The sequence below is a fragment of the Ranitomeya imitator genome, chromosome 2 (genome assembly GCF_032444005.1).
Source record: "Ranitomeya imitator isolate aRanImi1 chromosome 2, aRanImi1.pri, whole genome shotgun sequence".
NCBI lineage: Eukaryota > Metazoa > Chordata > Amphibia > Anura > Dendrobatidae > Ranitomeya > Ranitomeya imitator.
Window position 1 is genome coordinate 766,896,280 of NC_091283.1, and position 18,426 is coordinate 766,914,705.

The following is an 18,426-nucleotide window of genomic DNA, read 5'->3' on the forward strand; positions in this document are numbered from 1 at the left end:
GACTGCACACGGACAACATCCGTGTGCGGTACGTGTTTTACACGGACCCATTGACTTTAATGGGTCCGTGTGATCCGTGCGCTCCCAAGAACACTGACATGTCTCCGTGTTTTCAAAATGGACACACGGTCCGTGAAAACACGCTGACATGTGCAGAGACACATTGATTTTAATGTGTCTACGTGAGTCAGTGTCTCTGGTACGGGAGGAAACTGTCACCTCACGTACCGGAGCCACTGACGTGTGAAACCGGCCTCAGGGACTGTGGTAAGATTTGTGGCCAGGTGCACAAGAGGCAAAGGCTCTGGATCAGAAGCCTCATGCTTCCCTGCCCCCTCATCAAAACTAGTGCTAAGATCGCCGATCTTGATGATTCAGGGTTATGTACTGTATATAGGAAAATGTTCCAAATCATTCAGGCTTTTGATCAAGCTTGGAATTTTCAGCGTCCAGCTACAGACAGCCATATACTGTAAGTAAAATAAGAGAAAACAATTTGCCTACATAGTTGTATCCACAGTGTTCAAAGTGGCGACCAAAAAAGCCCCAGTAGGGAATGCACGGCTTGGATCTCTTTGGCCCCCTATCTAACGACTTAACATACATTAACTAATAATGGCACTTTCTATGGAATCTCTAGACAAAAAAACGAGTAGTAAGGTTGCCCCATTTTGCATCAGAACATTCAGAAATCGGCACACCATTACACCACTTCTTATAATGTCTTGGGTCGGTGGAATACAAGCTTACTACTAGGGGCCTAGACTTCATTTCTACCTTTATTCATTCACTAATGTGATGAATATATTAAAAAACTAAAACGACTATTGCTCGATCAGATGGAGAACTTACTAGATATCCCCAATCTGGGCAGGTTTAACTCCTATGTTCAATGCTCCTTCATCTTTCATTTCAGCATCCAATCGTTATAAAATAAAAATCAAGTTTCACATGAGGTACAAAATCCATCAAATTTAACAAACATTTCAACTACTTTTATAGATTTAGAACGTATAATTACTGACATGTTACCCAAAGTTACTAAAGTCAAGCGTGGATCTTCAGCTTTGATGCCAAGCCTTCATTTATTTCTCTGTGAAGGCAAAAATCAACTAATCGTGGATAGAGAGAGCTGGAACAAAAGATGGGTGCAGGTCACATCTGGGCCCTATGGGAGACCAAAAATGACCCACTGCCCAGCTTCAGAAGACCAATCAACTCCATAGATTGTGCGATTACAAATCTTGCATTGCCACGAGAAACTTCAAGTTGCCTTAATACAAAACTTGTGATGTTCATGAAGTTTAGTATTTGTAAAATAGTGGATACAAATGAGCTCTCCTCCAGAGGGAAGAACCTGTCTGTATAGCGCCTCCTAGAGATAACAGCAATGCCTGACCCATAGAGGAGCACTACAACATGATTGGGAATATCAGACACGTCAAAGTCTACTGCAAAAGAACGAATTGGCCATCTGCAGAAATCAGATTCAGGATTATTGTGCCTCACTGGTACAGAGCAGCATTCTGGCTTGGTCGTCTGATGCCTTTGTCAGGGCTCTTAAAGGTTCTGGGGCCTTACAATCAATACTCCATATGAAAATGATACCAATTCCCTCTCCATCCACTTATGTCTCTTCTTTGAGAAGCACTTCACCCCCACCTAGCCATCCAGCACTCTGTTCTGTACTTATGTGGGGCAGGACTTCCAAAACCATGGTCTACTCAAAGGTCAAGTTTCAAGGCTCTTCTATGGTTAGATAATGACCTATAGGGTAACCACTTCCAATAGGTGGCACAAAAGAGATATTTTTTTCCCTTTTGAGGTGAAGTAATTTGCATACTTTTTTCCATAAAACGTTGAACAAAATACCAAAGAAAATGGAGTAACCGAATCTAAAGTAAATATCCACTATTTTGGTCTTTCAATAAAAAATACTCCCAAATTTATGTGCCAAGTTATTTTTTAACATTTCTTCAAGTGATCAGAGCTTTATTTTTCTTATACAGAGTTTCGAATTCCCAGCACAAACTTAAAATGTAACATTCTGGCTGCTGCCACTAGAGGGAGCAAAGGAGACTACTGCATACTGTCGATGAATTGAAGTCAATAACACTGTGTGCTAAGCTCTTAAAGGGGTTGTCCACTACTTGGACAACCCCTTCTTAAAGACTATAGTCTCCAGTGTAAAATAATAGCATACTTATCTCCCATGCTGACACCATTTCAGTGATGTCTGTACTATGTCTTCTAGGGTTTGCGTGATATTGTTATGGCAGTGGTAAGTATGTGGGCTGCAGTCCTCACACTTCCCATTGAGTCTATTGATTGGCGCTGATAGGCTGCAGTGTTCATGTTGCATAATAATGTCACAAGAAACCCATACTGATCACATTGTTGGAATGGTACCAATGTGGAAGGTGAGTATAGGATATTTTTATTTGACACTGGGGAATATAGTCTTTAACCCCTTAATGACCAGAGCTTTTTTGGCTTTGCATTTTTAGCTCTTCTCCTTCCCAGAGCCATAACTTTTTTATTTTTCTGTCAATATGGCCATGTGAGGGCTTATTTTTGCGGGACAAGTTGTACTTTTGAACAACTCCATTGGTTTTACCATATCATGTACTAGAAAACAGGAGAAAAAATCCAAGTGTGGTGAAATTGCAAAAAAACCTCACACTTGCTTTTTGTTTGGCTTTTTTGCTAGGTTCACTAAATGCTAAAACTGACCTGCCATTTTGATTTTCCAGGTCATTACGAGTTTGTAGACACCAAGCATGTCTAGGTTCTTTTTTATCTAAGTGGTGAACAAAAATTCCAATCTTTGCTAAAAAAAAAAAATTGTGCATTTTTCTGATACCCGTAGCGTCTCCATTTTTCGTGATCTGGGGTCGGGTGAGGGCTTATCTTCTGCGTGCCGAGCTGACGTTTTTAATGGTTCCATTTTAGTGCAGATTTGTTCTTTTGATCGAACATTATTGCATTTTAGGGCAATGTTGCGGCGACCAAAAAAAACTAATTTTGGTGTTTAGAATTTTTTATCTCTACGCCATTTAGCGATCAGGTTAATTCTTTTTTTTTATTGATAGATCGGGCGATTCTGAACACGGCGATACCAAATATGTGTAGGTTTGATTTTTTTATTGTTTTATTTTGAATGGGGCGAAAGGGGAGGGATTTGAACTTTTATATATTTTTTCTTTTTTTCATAATTAAAACTTTTGCCATGCTTCATGGGAGGCTAGAAGCTGGCATAGCCTGATCAGATCTGCTACATAGGAGCGATGCTCAGATTGCTCCTTTGTAGTAGAATTACAGCATTGCTATGTGCGCCGACCACAGGGTAGCGCTCACAACAATCTAGCATCAACAATCATAGAGGTCTGCAGGAGACCACTGGTTGTCATGCCGACACACTGATGACCCCCGATCACGTGACGGGGGTCAGCGGTGCACGCATTTCATTCTGGATGGCCGGAAGCACTTGTTAAATGTCGCTGTCAGAGTTTGAAAGCGGCATTTAAGTAGTTAATTGGCTCGGGTGGATCACGATTCCATTTGCGCCTATAGCGGGCACATGTCAGCTGTTCAAAACAGCTGACATGTCCCAGCTTTGAGGCGGGCTCACCGCCAGAGCCCAAATCAAAGCGTGGGTACTGCCATCGGACGTACTATTCCGTCTGATGGCAGAAAGGGCTTAAGAAGGGGATGTCCAAGTAGTGGACAACCCCTTTAAGAGCTTAGCGTACACAGTGTTATTGACTTCAATTCATTGACAGTATGCAGTAGTCTCCTTAGCTCCCTCTAGTGGCAGCAGCCAGAATGTTACATTTTACGTCTGTGCCTCCATAGTGCAGACTGCGGGCATAAACGATATGAGGCTTATGTCTGTCCGGAGGGATTTGGCTCTCCCTATAAAGCTATGTTATATAATCAGCACAAAAACTGAAACTTAAAAATGACATTAAGATAAAAAAATAAAGATTTACTCTCAGCCTAAAACAACAACATAAGTAACAATGGCCAATGAGGTTAAGGCGAAATTACCGTTACAAATGTGTCAGAGCAGATCTGTGCCACAAGATTGAAAGAAATGTCAGCAGAATGCTCCAAAATCTCAAAACAAGTGATACTTTAATCCAAATTAAAAAAAAAAAGGAAACAGCACCAATAACTCACAATATATTGCACACCATCTCTTCGAGATTTTACAGCGGCGATTCCATTAATGTCATTCTTTAGGATTTGGTAGCAGAAATGAACAGTAATATTTATACAGGTGTCTAGATGTGACATTGGTGATCAATGAGAAGTGGAATTACTGCAGTCCCAGAAAAAGAAGAAAAAAACGAAAAACCCAAATCATCCTAAAATTAAAAAAAAAAAACAGTGTATTCTCCGGCCTTATACCTCACATTCCCTGGAGCCAGTTTTGGTAAACGTGCAGGGCCCAGCGCTGCTGCTGACGGATTCAGAGGTTTCCCTGTTAGACGCAGGCTTGTAGTCTACATAAAATTCCTGTGGGGTTAGGCTGATTTGTGTTAGGGACGATCTTTTCGTTTGGTTGTGATTTTTCATAAGGGTTGCCTGCTGCAGATGTCTTACGCCCGCTGGAGACCTTCTCCACGACACGTAGATTACTAAGGATATCACTAATACTGACAGGAACAGCGCGATAGTCCCTGCTATTATTTTATGTAAAGAAACGCTCTCCGCATCCCCGCTGGTATCATAGCCAGGTCCTGTCACTCCAACCGTCGGAGGCATTGAGTGGTTACTTTCATGTTTAGTTCTTGTTATTTTGTGTTTCATTGTTGTATTCCGCCCCGTGGTTTTAAGCTCCCTGCTTTCTGTTACGTTTTTGCTGCAAATGTTGTAGCTTTTGACTGCTTGGATGACGTTGACCCCCTGCAGATCCTTCGGGCTGGCGCAAATAATGGTGTTGTCTCGTAAGCCTTTAAAACTTTTTAGCCAGTTGACCAAGGAACAGATATTACGACTACACTCCCAGATATTCCCCGCCAGGCCAACATCTGTCAGAGATCCCCAGCTGTCCAGGATCTCCTGGCCTACGAAGGTCAGCTTATTAGAATCCAGGTTGAGCCTCTGAAGGTTTGGAATACATTGAAATACACTTGGGCCACTGAATGCTTCAATCTCATTGCCAGATAAATCAAGTCTTTGTAACGAGGTCCAAGTCCAAGCCATGGTTTGACCTATAAGACTGATCCTGTTCCACTGTAGGTAGAGGTTCTGTAGACTGACCAGCCTGGGAAAAAGGGCTAGGTTGAGTTTGGAGAAATGATTGTGCTCTAAATGCAATTCCTTTAACCTGATCATCCCCGTGAAAACATTTCTGGCCAAACTCCGGATTCTGTTATAACCTAGATCCAGAAGTTCTAAATTTCTGCAATCCTGAAATATTCTAACTGGAATGGTTCTTAATAAATTAGACCTCAAGTGTAAGCTCTGCAGTTTCCTCAAGCCCTTAAACAGTCCCGGCCCGAGTTTTTGTAGGGTGTTATAGGACAGATCTAGGTTTCTCAGGTTAGTGACAGGTCTGAAGGTGTTATTCAGTAGATGAGATATCCTATTAGAACTCAGAACCAGCTCCTTTAATCGACGGATCCCATTGAAAGCATTCTCATCAATGCTGCTAATATGGTTATGGTCCACGTACAGCCAAGTAAGCTGATTAAGACCCTTGAATTGATTATATTTCAGTACGTAGAGGCTGTTATATCGAAGAGATAACCCAACACATCCAGGAGATATTGATGAAGGGATTTCTTGCAGCTTCTGAGACTCGCAATAAAACATTTTTCCATCACACCTACATCCTGTAGGGCACCCACGTTCAGCAGAGGAGAGCATAGCCATGAAAACCAACAGGGATAGAAGCAGGAAGACAGCTGATCCTCTTAATAACCGATAAGGGTTGAAACCTACAAGCAAAAGCCTGGAAGTGATTTTCTGATTTACAATGTTTATGATATAGTCATAACAAATAACAGCAGAAAAACTCTTCTTCTAAGACATATGAGAAACAGACTGCTCAGGTAGCACTGAGAGCATGTCATAAAATATAAGGCATGCATTGTAAAATGTCAGATTGTAGGTGCTATAGTCCTTCCATACGGCAATAAGAGCAATAATAACATTAGGAATGGTCCAAATAACAATTAAATAATAAACATTTGCAAGTCTAAACAAAAATATATATATTTAATTCTATATCCATGTCTGTTTTATTATATATATATATATGTATATATACACACACATATATCCATATAAAACCTGTCACACACATATATTGTGTATGTATATACACATATAAAAACACATGTGTGTGTATATATATCTATATGTATACATATATATATATACATACACACATATTTATACATACACACACATATATACATACATACATATACACATTACACACATATACTGTATATACATGTACGCACACACACAGATATATATATATATATATATATATATATATATACACATACAGATATATATACATACACACATATTTATACATACACACATATACATACATACATATATATACACATTACACACATATACTGTAACTACATGTACGTACACACACAGATATATATATATATATATATATATATATACATACACATACAGATATATATACATACACACATATTTATATATACACACACATATACATACATACAAATATATACACATTACACACATATACTGTAAGTACATGTACATACACACACAGATATATATATACATACACACATACAGATATATATACATACACACATATGTACATACATACATACATACACATAGACACATATATATATACATACACACACAGAGATATATATACATACACACAGACACATACACACATATATATACATACACACAGATATGTATATATACACACACACAGATATATACTTACACACACACACACACACACACACACACACACACACACACACAAACACACACATGCACATAAAACATATTTCTATTTTAATTCACTAGTATAAAGAAAACAGAAGCAGCCAGAAAGCAATACTCTATTTTAGTGTGTGCCTTTGCCCGTGTGTCGTGACATGCATGCAGGTGTGTGTGCAGTGTGGACACGTACCCATTCTTCATTCCTGTGAGGGCTGCTCCTCAGGTGTAGTTATTGCCTATGGGGCCAGGGGCACTTCTCCTCTGCCAGCTGCATTGTGGTGGTGACTCGGCTGCCTCCAGACATCCTCTGACTTTGCTCCCTGGGAGAGATGAGCACTTTGCACCATCATTATGTGGCTGCTCCCTGATCTTCTCCAGCACTTGTGTCCTCCACATGCAGATATTTGGGCTCAGGGCTCAGCTCCCCCTCTCTCTCTCCTCTGGATCATGATCTCCTGGCACACATCTAGCTGGCATCAATACGCCATGAACACGAGCTCCTTCCCAGTGAACTCTCTCTCTCTCTCTCTCTGCATATGATGTCTATAGAGTTTTGCATCCGATCAGGCAACTACATTGTATCCCAGCCGGTCCGGCAGCAGCAGCCCTGTGTACGGCATTGTCGCCAGTGCAGACGCATGTAGGCTGCGCTCCCTGTAACTAGGAGCTGATTAGCCTATTACATGGGGATTCTGCTCCGTAGCACAGCGCCCCCTCGTGGCTCATCCGTGCTCTGCAGCCCCATGCATGGCTCTCAGATGCTGATGCTCCATGCGCTGCATATCATCACTGCCAGCCTTGGATTCATTATCATATATGGAAAGCAAATCAAATCACAAGCACAGGGGTTTCATGAATAAACTTTGACTTGCAGCTTAAATGGAGGAGCAATGTTCATGTAAATGGAGAGATTCATTTTTAGCTATGTGACTTATGCCTAGTTATTTATGGTGAATGAATTTGATTTGGAGATCAAGTGATAGACGTGGCGGAGATACGTTAAAATATCATGGAGTAAAAGGCAGGACCAAGCTAAGGTGCCAGGTATGAGATTCCATGTGCATAAAGGCAATAAGACTTACTACATACAAGTCATTGGACCATGGCGCTGCCAGGAGAAACTAGCGAGGGGTTACTTTGCACTGGCGTTGGCGTTTATGACCACCTTGGAAGTCCATCAGGAGCAAGTCCCTGTGTAAGGACAATATATGGAGCCTGTGCAGTCCCATAGCTCATCATAATGCACAATCTCACCTGATTTTTTCGTAAAAGTGGCCCCTTTTACCTCTGGGGCCCCATAGTACAGTATATCTGTCCATTTCCCAACTTTTCTATAGATTTTGATACATTTTTCCGGTAAATAATAAACCTGATCGTTTTATTAGTTTTGCACTCATGATTCGTTACTTCCCTTATTATTTCCCAAAGCGAAATTCACAATTCTGCTGGTTGTTATTGGAAACAGTAATAAGCGCATTACTTTACTGGACATGTCAGCTGTAAGGTAAGCTCCGGGTCATTTGGATGTTTTGGGTTCTCATTATGATTTAAAAAGAGAAAACACAATAAATGGCTTCACCCAACCACTAACCATGAGTGGAGGAAAAGTTTTGGTGTTATCATTCATATTCTCTGAAAAAAAGCCAAGAAAGCAAAAATTCTGCCGGGGTTTGTAAGCTTTTGAGCACAACTGTATAATGCTTTAGGTAGGTTCACACGAACATATAAAAAATCATTCAATGTTTCATCCATCTAAAGTGGGACATTTTGTGCATCCGATTTTTTTCACTTACAGACTTCAACGGGAGAGTCCCCTATGATTTACAGAATAAATTATTGCAGTGATGTGATTTTTCTTTTTCCACACGCAGATTCAGGCCGGTGTGCAGTCCGTGTGCCGTGCAGGAGACAGCGCTACTGTAACCGCTGCCCCCCAGCAGCGTTCGCTGGAAATTAGGAATGAATAATCTTTTTTTTTTTTCCCTTAAAAATAAAGTTTTTGCGTCCCCTCCCGCCTCCAATCCCCTGTGCGCCGTCCCCCCCCCCCCCCCTTGGTTGCCAGGAAATACTCACCCAGGAATATGCTCATATTTCTCACTGTAATGAGCGGGACCACGTGACCGCTCACACAGCTCAGGCTGCAGCCGCTGAGAGGAGACATCGCTGGAGCTGGGTGTCGGTGAGTATTTCATGGCAAGCGGGTGGGGGGGAGGGGGGGCACACAGGGGATTGGAGGCGGGAGGGGACGCAAAAACTTTATTTTTAAGGGGAAAGAAAAAAAAAAGAATATTCATTCCTTCTTTCCAGCGAACACTGCTGAGAAGAAGGGATGAATACCGGCTTCAGCACCGCACGCAGGGGACAGCGCTTAACTGTAGCGCTGTCTCCTGCACGGTCCGTGTGGTCCTCAGTCGGCACACGGACGGCACACGGGTGCCGCACGTGTGCCCCACTGATGTGCTACGTAAGCACACAGACACACGGACATGGATAATTCCGGTACCAATTTTTCCGGTACCGGAATTATCTGGACGTGTGGGACAGGCCTCAAACAGTGAAAAAAATCACTCGTCTGCACTGCCCCATGAATAACATTGGGCCGAGTGCAATCTGCTTTTTCATGAACGGCACTCATATTGGAAATATGGTCGTGTAAATGAGTCCTAACAGAGAGAAACAAGACCAAAAAGAAATCAATCAATAAAAAATTGTATTGCACTCGCCCCAATGTGTCTCTATGGTGCAGCTCACATCTGCGATTATTTTCTTATGCGACTCGGCTTTCAAAAACAATCGCCGCATGCTGCCATTGCACCCGAGAATCAGATCGCATGCCCCCATATAAGTCTATGGGTGAAGCTTTGTGATTTACTTCTTTTATTAACACCAGTGACACACTGGTCACACACTACCAGTACAGTACCAGTTTTTCACGCACGTATTTTACACCGACGTGTGAAGGAGGCTTTACTGTGTTTGACATGCGAACTTGCTTTACAAATCATCATTCTTGCACACAGTGGCACACGTTCCCCCTCACCCTCTGCACCTGACTCCTTCAACCTCCAAACTGTGATCCCTTTTCTCCATTTTTTCCTGTTTTCTAAATAATGAGGAAAAATAAGTGACGTTCTGCTTATCCTAAAACATACCGTAAGTGCCGACTAGAGGAGAGAAAGACATGGACACAGTTGTTATTCTTCCAGACTTGTACTCCTCGTATTGTGTGTAGTGAGGTTATCTTGTCATTTCATTGTACCTGATTGTATTTCTGTCTGTGCTGTGTTTAATTCTCTGACTGGATTACTAAATGGTCCTCTATGAAAAAAAGAAATAGAGTCTGGGGAATAACGTACCGATAGTGCAGGTTTTACCATTTTATCCCTAACATATTTTCGGGTTTATTAAGGTCACACTACACACAGAAAATTCATATAAAATATACTCACATATCAGTAATCTATATATAATTGTCTAAGGTCCACTTCCATCTGTTTGTCCGTCTGTCTGTAACAGAAATCCCGCGTCGTTGATTGGTCGTGCCCAGCCGGCCGCGACCAATCAGCGACAGGCACACTCCGGCCGCGAATTAGCATCTCCCTACTCCCCTCCAGTCAGTGCCCCCTCCATACTCCCCTCCAGTCAGCACCCACATAGCGTTTTAGCAGTCCGTTAAACGGACTGAGTTACACCGCAGCATAACGCGGTGTAACACAGTCCGTTAACACTGCCATTAACCGTGTGTGACCAACTTTTTACTATTGATGCTGCCTATGCAGCATCAATAGTAAAAACATAGAATGTTAAAAATAATTTAAAAAAAACCCCAAAACATTATATTCTCACCTTCCGGTGTCCGAGGCAGCCTTTCCCGCTCCTCGCGATGCTCCGGTCCCAAGAATGCATTGCTGCAATGACCCCAGATGATGTAGCGGTCTTGCGAGACCGCTACATCATCATGGGTTATTGCCGCAAGGCATTACTGGGAAAGGAGCGTTGCGAGGAGCATTGCTAAAGGCCTGGGCTGGATCTGGGGGCCGCCAGAAGGTGAGTATATAACTATTTTTTATTTTAATAATTTTTTTTAACAGGGATATGGTGCCCACATTGCTATATACTACACTGGCTGTGTTATATACTGCGTGGGCTGTGTTATATACTGCATGGGCTGTGCTATATACTACATGGCTGTGTTATATACTACGCCACTGTGCAGTATACTATATGGCTGTGCTATATACTACGAGGCTGTGTTATATACTACGTGGGCTGTGTTATATACTGCATCGGCTGTGCTATATACTACGTGGGCTGTGCTATATACTACATGGCTGTGCAATATACTATGTTGCTGTGCTATATACTACGTGGCTGTGCAATATACTACTTGGCTGTGCAATATACTATGTGGGCTGTGCTATTTACTACGTGGCTGTGCTATAAACTATGTGGCTGTGCAATATACTACGTAGCTGTGCTATATACTACATGGCTGTGCTATATACCACATGGCTGTGCTATATACTACCTGGGCTGTGTTATATGCTATGTGGGCTGTGAGACTGTTTCGCCCAGGGCCCTAAAAAACCTGCAGCTCGCCCTGGCTTCACTGATTGGTCGCGCCCGGCAGGCCGCAAACAATCAGCGACAGACGCAGTCCGGCCGCGAATATGCACGGATTTGAACCACGCTTCGCTAATTGGTCGCGCCCGGCCGGCTGAATCCTGTGTATTCATTGCATTATTCTGAATTCTTCATAAATAAACTAAATACATATTCTAGAATACCCGATGCGTTAGAATTGGGCCACCATCTAGTTCTTTCCATAATCCCCTGATTGACACACACTGAATGGTCTCTTTATTTGAGACATTGGTCCTTTCATAATTAGGGATTCTTTGTATGAAAACTTGACATGTAATCCCGTAGTACAGCTTAGAACAGTATTTTTCCATTAATCAGTTCCAGGGTGGATAGACATTGGAATGGGAAAGTTGAGTGATGTAAGAGATTTCAGATGACGTTTGGTCATCATTACACATTACATTTGGGATGGTGTTGGAACTATACTGAGAATGGTGTGATTGAGGAAAAAAACTCAAGTGAATGAGGATCCTATGGACAGATCTGGCGTTAGGGGGTTAGATTGGGCAATTGCGAAGGGCCTCCACTCCTTTGGAGGCCCCCAGCATCTACACTGACTACAGCATCTTTCAGTGTAGCTTCTGATGTGTAAACTGCTTCAGGGCTTTTGGTGATCATGGGACTGGTCATGTGACCATGATGGCACCACAGGTCTTGTACTCTGTAGGATTTTAGAACCTTCGGTGAGATTACAATCATGTGATATATATATTTGTATATACATCACATGATCAATATATTAGTGAAGACATCAGATTGTATGGGCATTGTATGAAGACATCACTATTATATACCACCAGTAGCTCATACATTCTGAAGATATCAGAATATATACACTATACACTTGGCCTGGGACAACTCATAAAGTCCCATTGATTCCAGTACCACCTTTATGCTGATGACACTCAGATCTACCTCTCTGGCCCAGACGTCACCTCTCTGCTCTCCAGAATCCCGGAATGTCTATCAGCCATATCCTCCTCCTTCTCCTCTCGCTTCCTCAAACTCATTGTGGACAAATCTGAACTCATTATCTTTCCTCCATCTCATAGATCTTCCTTACCTGACCTATCTATCGCAATTAACGACATCTCGCTTTTCCTTGTACCGGAAGTCCGCTGCCTTGCAGTAACCCTTGACTCTGCCCTGTCCTTCAAACCGCACATCCAAGCTCTTTCCACCTCCTGTCATCTTCAGCTCAAAAATATCTCCAAAATCCATCCTTTCCTCAACCTTCACTCTACTAAAATGCTTGTGCACGCCCTCATCATCTCCCGCCTCGATTACTGCAACACCCTCCTCTGTGGCCTCCCTGCTATCACCCTTGCACCTCTCCAGTCCATCCTTAACTCTGCTGCCCGACTAATTCATCTCTCTCCTCGCTACTCCTCCGCTTCCCACCTCTGCAAATCTCTTCACTGGCTCCCATTCCCTCAGTGTATCCAGTTCAAATTACTAATACCGACCTACAAAGCCATCCATAGCCTGTCTCCTCAATATATCTCTGAACTAATCTCCCGATATCTTCCCTCACGTAATCTCCGGCCCTCCAAAGACCTCCTTCTCTCCTCCACAATTATTCGCTCCTCATCCAACCGCCTCCAAGACTTCTCCCAAATATCCCCCATTCTCTGGAATTCTTTGCCCCAACACGTCAGACTATTGACCACATTCGGATCCTTCAGCTGGAACCTGAAAACCCACCCCTTCAGGAAAGTCTACAGCCAGCACTGACCCCGCTTCCTCCTCACCAATACCGGAGCTACCACCTGACCAAAAGCGGAGCTGCTGCAACCCTCATTCTATTGTATCTTTCCCCACCATCCTGTAGAATGTAAGCTCGCATGGGCAGAGGCCTCACCCCTCTGTATCAGTCTGTAATTGTTAGTTTACTTACTGTGAGTGATATCTGTAATTTATATGTAACCCATTCTCATGTACAGCACCATGGAATCAATGGTGCAATATAAATAAATAATAATAATAATATATAGCGTCCTGGTGGTAGATTGTCATGCTCCTGGATTCGATCCCTCGAGTTTGTGTTCTGTGGTCCGCTTCTCTTTCTGCCGAGCTACAGGAGATGCACTTTTTCTTTGGGTGTTTGGATTCTGCTATTCTGGCTGCAGTCTGTCTAGTTTACAGGTTAACAGGTGTTTTCATATGTCCACCTATCACCTTTTGGGTGCAGCTTTATATTCTGTCCCCATCTTTTCCTGCTGGTGATAGATTCATTTAGATGTTCTGACATTCTATTGACGTTTGGAGCCAGTGTGTGAACTTTCAGGTAAGGATTTTTGCTTTTCTGTCTCTTTGCTATACATTGCATCTATCTTCTGTTTATCTTTAGGAAGTAGGCTTTATGTTTGTTTACAGTCTTTGCTTTCTTCTTTGCTTGATATTCCATTATTTACTTTACTCACTCTGAAATATTTCCTTTGTTCAGCACACTTCTCCTCTTGTAGACAATTCTCTGCTCTGCCACTCAGTTCTTTAGGGAGGAACATGAAGCAGCTTGACAGCCGTTTAGGCAAGTTAAGTCCGAGTTGCCATCTCTTCTTAGCGCCATCTCTGCACCCACAGGCACCACTATAGACTGTGGAGTCAGGATATCTAGTCAGTACAGGGACCAACAAGGTCAGTTGCAGTTTTAAGTGCAAAACCTATTTTCCTGAGTGAGTTTCTACACAGGCATAACATATATATATATATATGAGCTCCTGGTGGTATATATTAGTGAAGACTTCAGAATGTATGGGCTTCTGATGGTATACAGTGTATTAGTGAAGACTTCAGAATGTATAAGCTCCTGGAGGTATATATTAGTGTAGACATTAGATGCGCTCATAGGGGTGTCTATTAGCGAAGACATCACAATGTATGGGCTCTTGGTAAGTGTGTATGTGTATGTGTGTGTCTGTAGGTATGTGCTCTTTGTATGCATGTGTCTGTATGAATGTGTCTATGCATGCATGTGATCTATACATGAATGTGTCTGTATGTATGTGCTTTGTGTATGCATTTGTTTATGTGTTCTGTGTATATATGTATGATGCTAATCACTTCTCATGGCAAAGCCGTGAGTCAGAGTTGTCACGGAGTCCAAGGTCAGAAGTCAGGAGGGTACGTCATTAACAGAAGGAGGAGACAAAACCGTAGTCAGATAACATTCCGAGGTCAGAGTACCGGGAGGATAACGCATCAGAGCCAAAGGGGTTAAACAGGCGGGTAGTTAGCACAAAGTCCAAGGTCAGGTAACAGATCAAACATATAGAACTCAAGGTTCAGAGAGCACAGCACAAACGTCACAAGATGAATGTACGTCTGGTAGTGTTCTGGGAAACTCAGCTCAGTTGAGAAGCATGGCCATTCAGTGGAATAATGAACACATGAGACAGCCGACGCCACAGGCTATGTGCACACATTGCGGATTTGGCTGCAGATTCGCAGCGGATTGGCCACTGCGGATTTGCAGCTGTTTTCCATGTGGTTTACAGTACCATGTAAACCTATGGAAAACCAATTCCGCAGTGCACATGCTGTGGAAAATACCGTGCAGAAAGGCAGCATTGTATTTTCCGCAGCATGTCAATACTTTGTACGGATTCCGCAGCGGTTTACACCTGCTCCTCAATAGGAATCCGCAGGTGTAAAACCGCAGGTGGAATCCACAAAAAAAATGCAGGAAATCCGCGGTAAATCCACACGTAAAACGCAGTGCATTTTACTGGCGGATTTTGCAAAAATGGTGCGGAAAAATCCACACAGGAATCCGCAATGTGTGCACATAGTCTCATAGTCTCAAATTGGATAGTCGAGCTGTCAATCAAACACTGACAGCTCAGCACGCCCCTGTACCAGATTGGATGTTCAAGCTGTCAGTCACAGTAGTGACAGCTTCAGCACACTCCTATACCAGATTGGATGGCCGAGCTGTCAGTAACTGCATCCCATACACCCTGAGGGGTGGAATCGTGACAATATGTCTATGTGTATGCTCTGTATACATGTATGAGCTCTGAATGTGTTCTGTGCATACATGTGTATGTGCTCTGTGTATACATACAGTGGTGTGAAAAAGTGTTTTTCCCTTTCTGATTTCCTATACTTTTGCATATTTGCCACACTTAATTGTTTCAGATTACCAAACAAATTTAAATCTTAGACAATGATAACACAAGTAAACACAAAATGGAGTTTTTAAATTAAGGGAAAAAGAAATACAAACCTACAGAGCCCTATGTGAAAAAGGTATTGCCCCCCATAAAACATAAATTAACTGCGGCTTATCACATCTTTGACAAGCTGAGTTCAATATTCCCTAGCCACACCCAGGCCTAATTACTGCCTCACCCAATAAATCACTTACATAGGACTTGCTAAACAAAGTGAAGTAGACCAAAAGAACCTAAAAAGCTAGAAATCATGCTGCGATCCAAAGAATTCTGGAATAAATGAGAAGCAAAGTAATTCAGATCTATTAGTCTGGAAAATGTTATAAAGCCATTTCTAAAGCTTTGGGGCTACAATGAACCACAGTGACAGTGATTATCCACGAATGGCAAAAACATGGAACAGTGGTGAACCTTCCCAGGAGTGGCCGGCAGACAAAAAAATAACCCAAAGAGTGCATTGACGACTCATCCAAGAGTTCACAAAAGTCCCCACAACAACATTTAAAGAACTGCAGGCCTCACTTACCTTAGTTAAGGTCAGTGTTCACGACTCCACCATGAGAAGAGACTGGGCAAAAATGGCCTGCATGGCAGAGTTCCAAGACCAAAACCACTGCTTAGCAATAAGAACATAAAGGCTCATCTCAGTTTTGCCAGAAAATATCTTGATATCTTGATTCTCCCCATCTTGATGATGGGAGAATTCTCTGTGGTCTGACGAGTCAAAAGTTTAACTTTTTGGAAGGTGTATGTCCCATTACATCTGGCGTGAAAGTAAAACAGCATTACAGAACTGGAACATCACACCAACAGTAAAATATGGTGGTGGTAGTTTGGTTGTCTGGTGGCTGTTTTGCCTCTTTAGGACCTGCTGACTACCAGAAAATCCTGAAGGCGAATGTCCTGCCATCAGTTAATGACCTCAAGCTGAAGCAATGATCCAAAAGACACCAGCAAGTTCACCTCCGAATGGCTTAAGAGAAACAAAATTAAGACTTTAGAGTGGCCTAGTCAAAGTATTGACCTTAATCCAGTTGAGATGCTGTGGCATGACCTTCAAAAGGCAGTTTGTTTAGAAACCCTCTAATGTGGCTGAATTACAACAATTCTGCAAAGATGAGTGGGTGAGAGCGTTGTAAAAGACTCATTGCCAGTTATCGCAACACTTGATTTCAGTTATTGCTGCTAAGGGTGGCTCAACCAGTTATTGGGTTTACGGGGAAACCACTTTTTCACACAGGGCCTTGTAGGTTTGGATTTATTTTCCCCTTAATAATAAAGACCTTTATTCAACCACTTAGTGACCAAGCCAATTTTGACCTTAATGACAAGGCCATTTTTTTTTTTAAATCTGACCAATGTCACTTTATGTGGTAATAATTTGGGAACACTGATTCTGAGAATCTTTTTTCGTGACATAGTTGTAAAATTTGTTTGATATGACTTGCGTTTATTTGTGAAAATATCAAAAATTTGTTGAAAGGTTTGCAATTTTCAAAATTTTTATTCTTATGCCTTTAAACCAGAGGGTTATGTTACACAAAATAGTTAATAAATAACATTTTTCCACATGTCTGCCTGGACGCTATTATCATTTTGCCCACCTGCCACAGCAGTACCCATTTCTGGTTGCTTTATCCCCCTATATGTACATCTGTTACCTGGGGACCTAGGTTACACAGTCTGCATGTTTTTGCATGGTGACAGTTTGGTGCGGTGTCTCGCACCATGTGTCCACTTTTGTCTCATTATTGTCTGATTACTTGTTTGCTTTTTTACTGTTAATATGTTCTAAATAAAGAGTATTTTTACTAATATCAACCAGTTTTGGTCGTTCTTTGTGATTTTCACACCTCCAATTTGTTGTTTCTTTACGACTTGGTGTATCATGAATCCGACATAGGCGCAATATTTTGATTTTGCATTGCTGAGTATTGCATGATTTTGCTGTATAATACCTATTTTGCTGTATTATGTCTGATTTACATCTGTATCATTATTCTCATTTTTCCAACAAAATCTACAAAACTATTTTTTTAGGGACCTATATGGACCATTTCAAAGTGACTTTAGGGGACCTATATGATAGGAAATACCCCAAAGTGACAGCATTATAAAAATTGCATCCCTCATTGTCCTCAAAACATTATTCAAGAAGTTTATTAACCCTTCAGGTGCTTCACAGGAATCAAAGCAATGTGGAAGGAAAAAATGAACATTTAACATTCACAAAAAAGTTACTGTAGCACCAAATATTTTATTTTCACATGGGCAACAGGAAAAAATAGACCACAAAGTTTGTTGTGCAATTTCACCTTAGTACAAAGATGCCCCATATGTGGGGAAAATCCATTATTTGAATGCATGGCAAGTCTCGGAAGGTAAGGAGGACCGTATGACTTTTTGAACACAAAAAGGGCTGGAAATGAGAGTCCACTCCATGCCACGTTTGGAGAACCCCTGATGTGCCTAAACAGTGGAAACCCTCCACAATTAACCCCATTTTGGAAACTAGACTCCTTATGGAATGTATCTAGATGTGTGGTGAGCACCTTGAACCCCCAGGTGCCTCATAAACATAGAGCTGCGAAAAAAAAAAAAAAAATCACATTTTATGTACAAAAATTTACTT

General features: G+C 41.9%; 1 protein-coding gene across 1 annotated transcript; it reads right to left on the reverse strand.

The window, feature by feature from the left end:
* Positions 1-4,118: 4,118 nt before the first annotated feature.
* On the reverse strand, positions 4,119-7,637 carry LRRTM3 (leucine rich repeat transmembrane neuronal 3). Its single transcript, XM_069753450.1, has 2 exons — positions 7,166-7,637; positions 4,119-5,948 (listed from the first exon to the last, which is right to left on the reverse strand). Exons 1-2 carry the CDS (start codon positions 7,167-7,169, stop codon positions 4,408-4,410), a joined length of 1,545 nt encoding a protein of 514 aa, XP_069609551.1. The 5' UTR covers positions 7,170-7,637; the 3' UTR covers positions 4,119-4,407.
* Between the last annotated feature and the right edge of the window lie 10,789 nt (positions 7,638-18,426).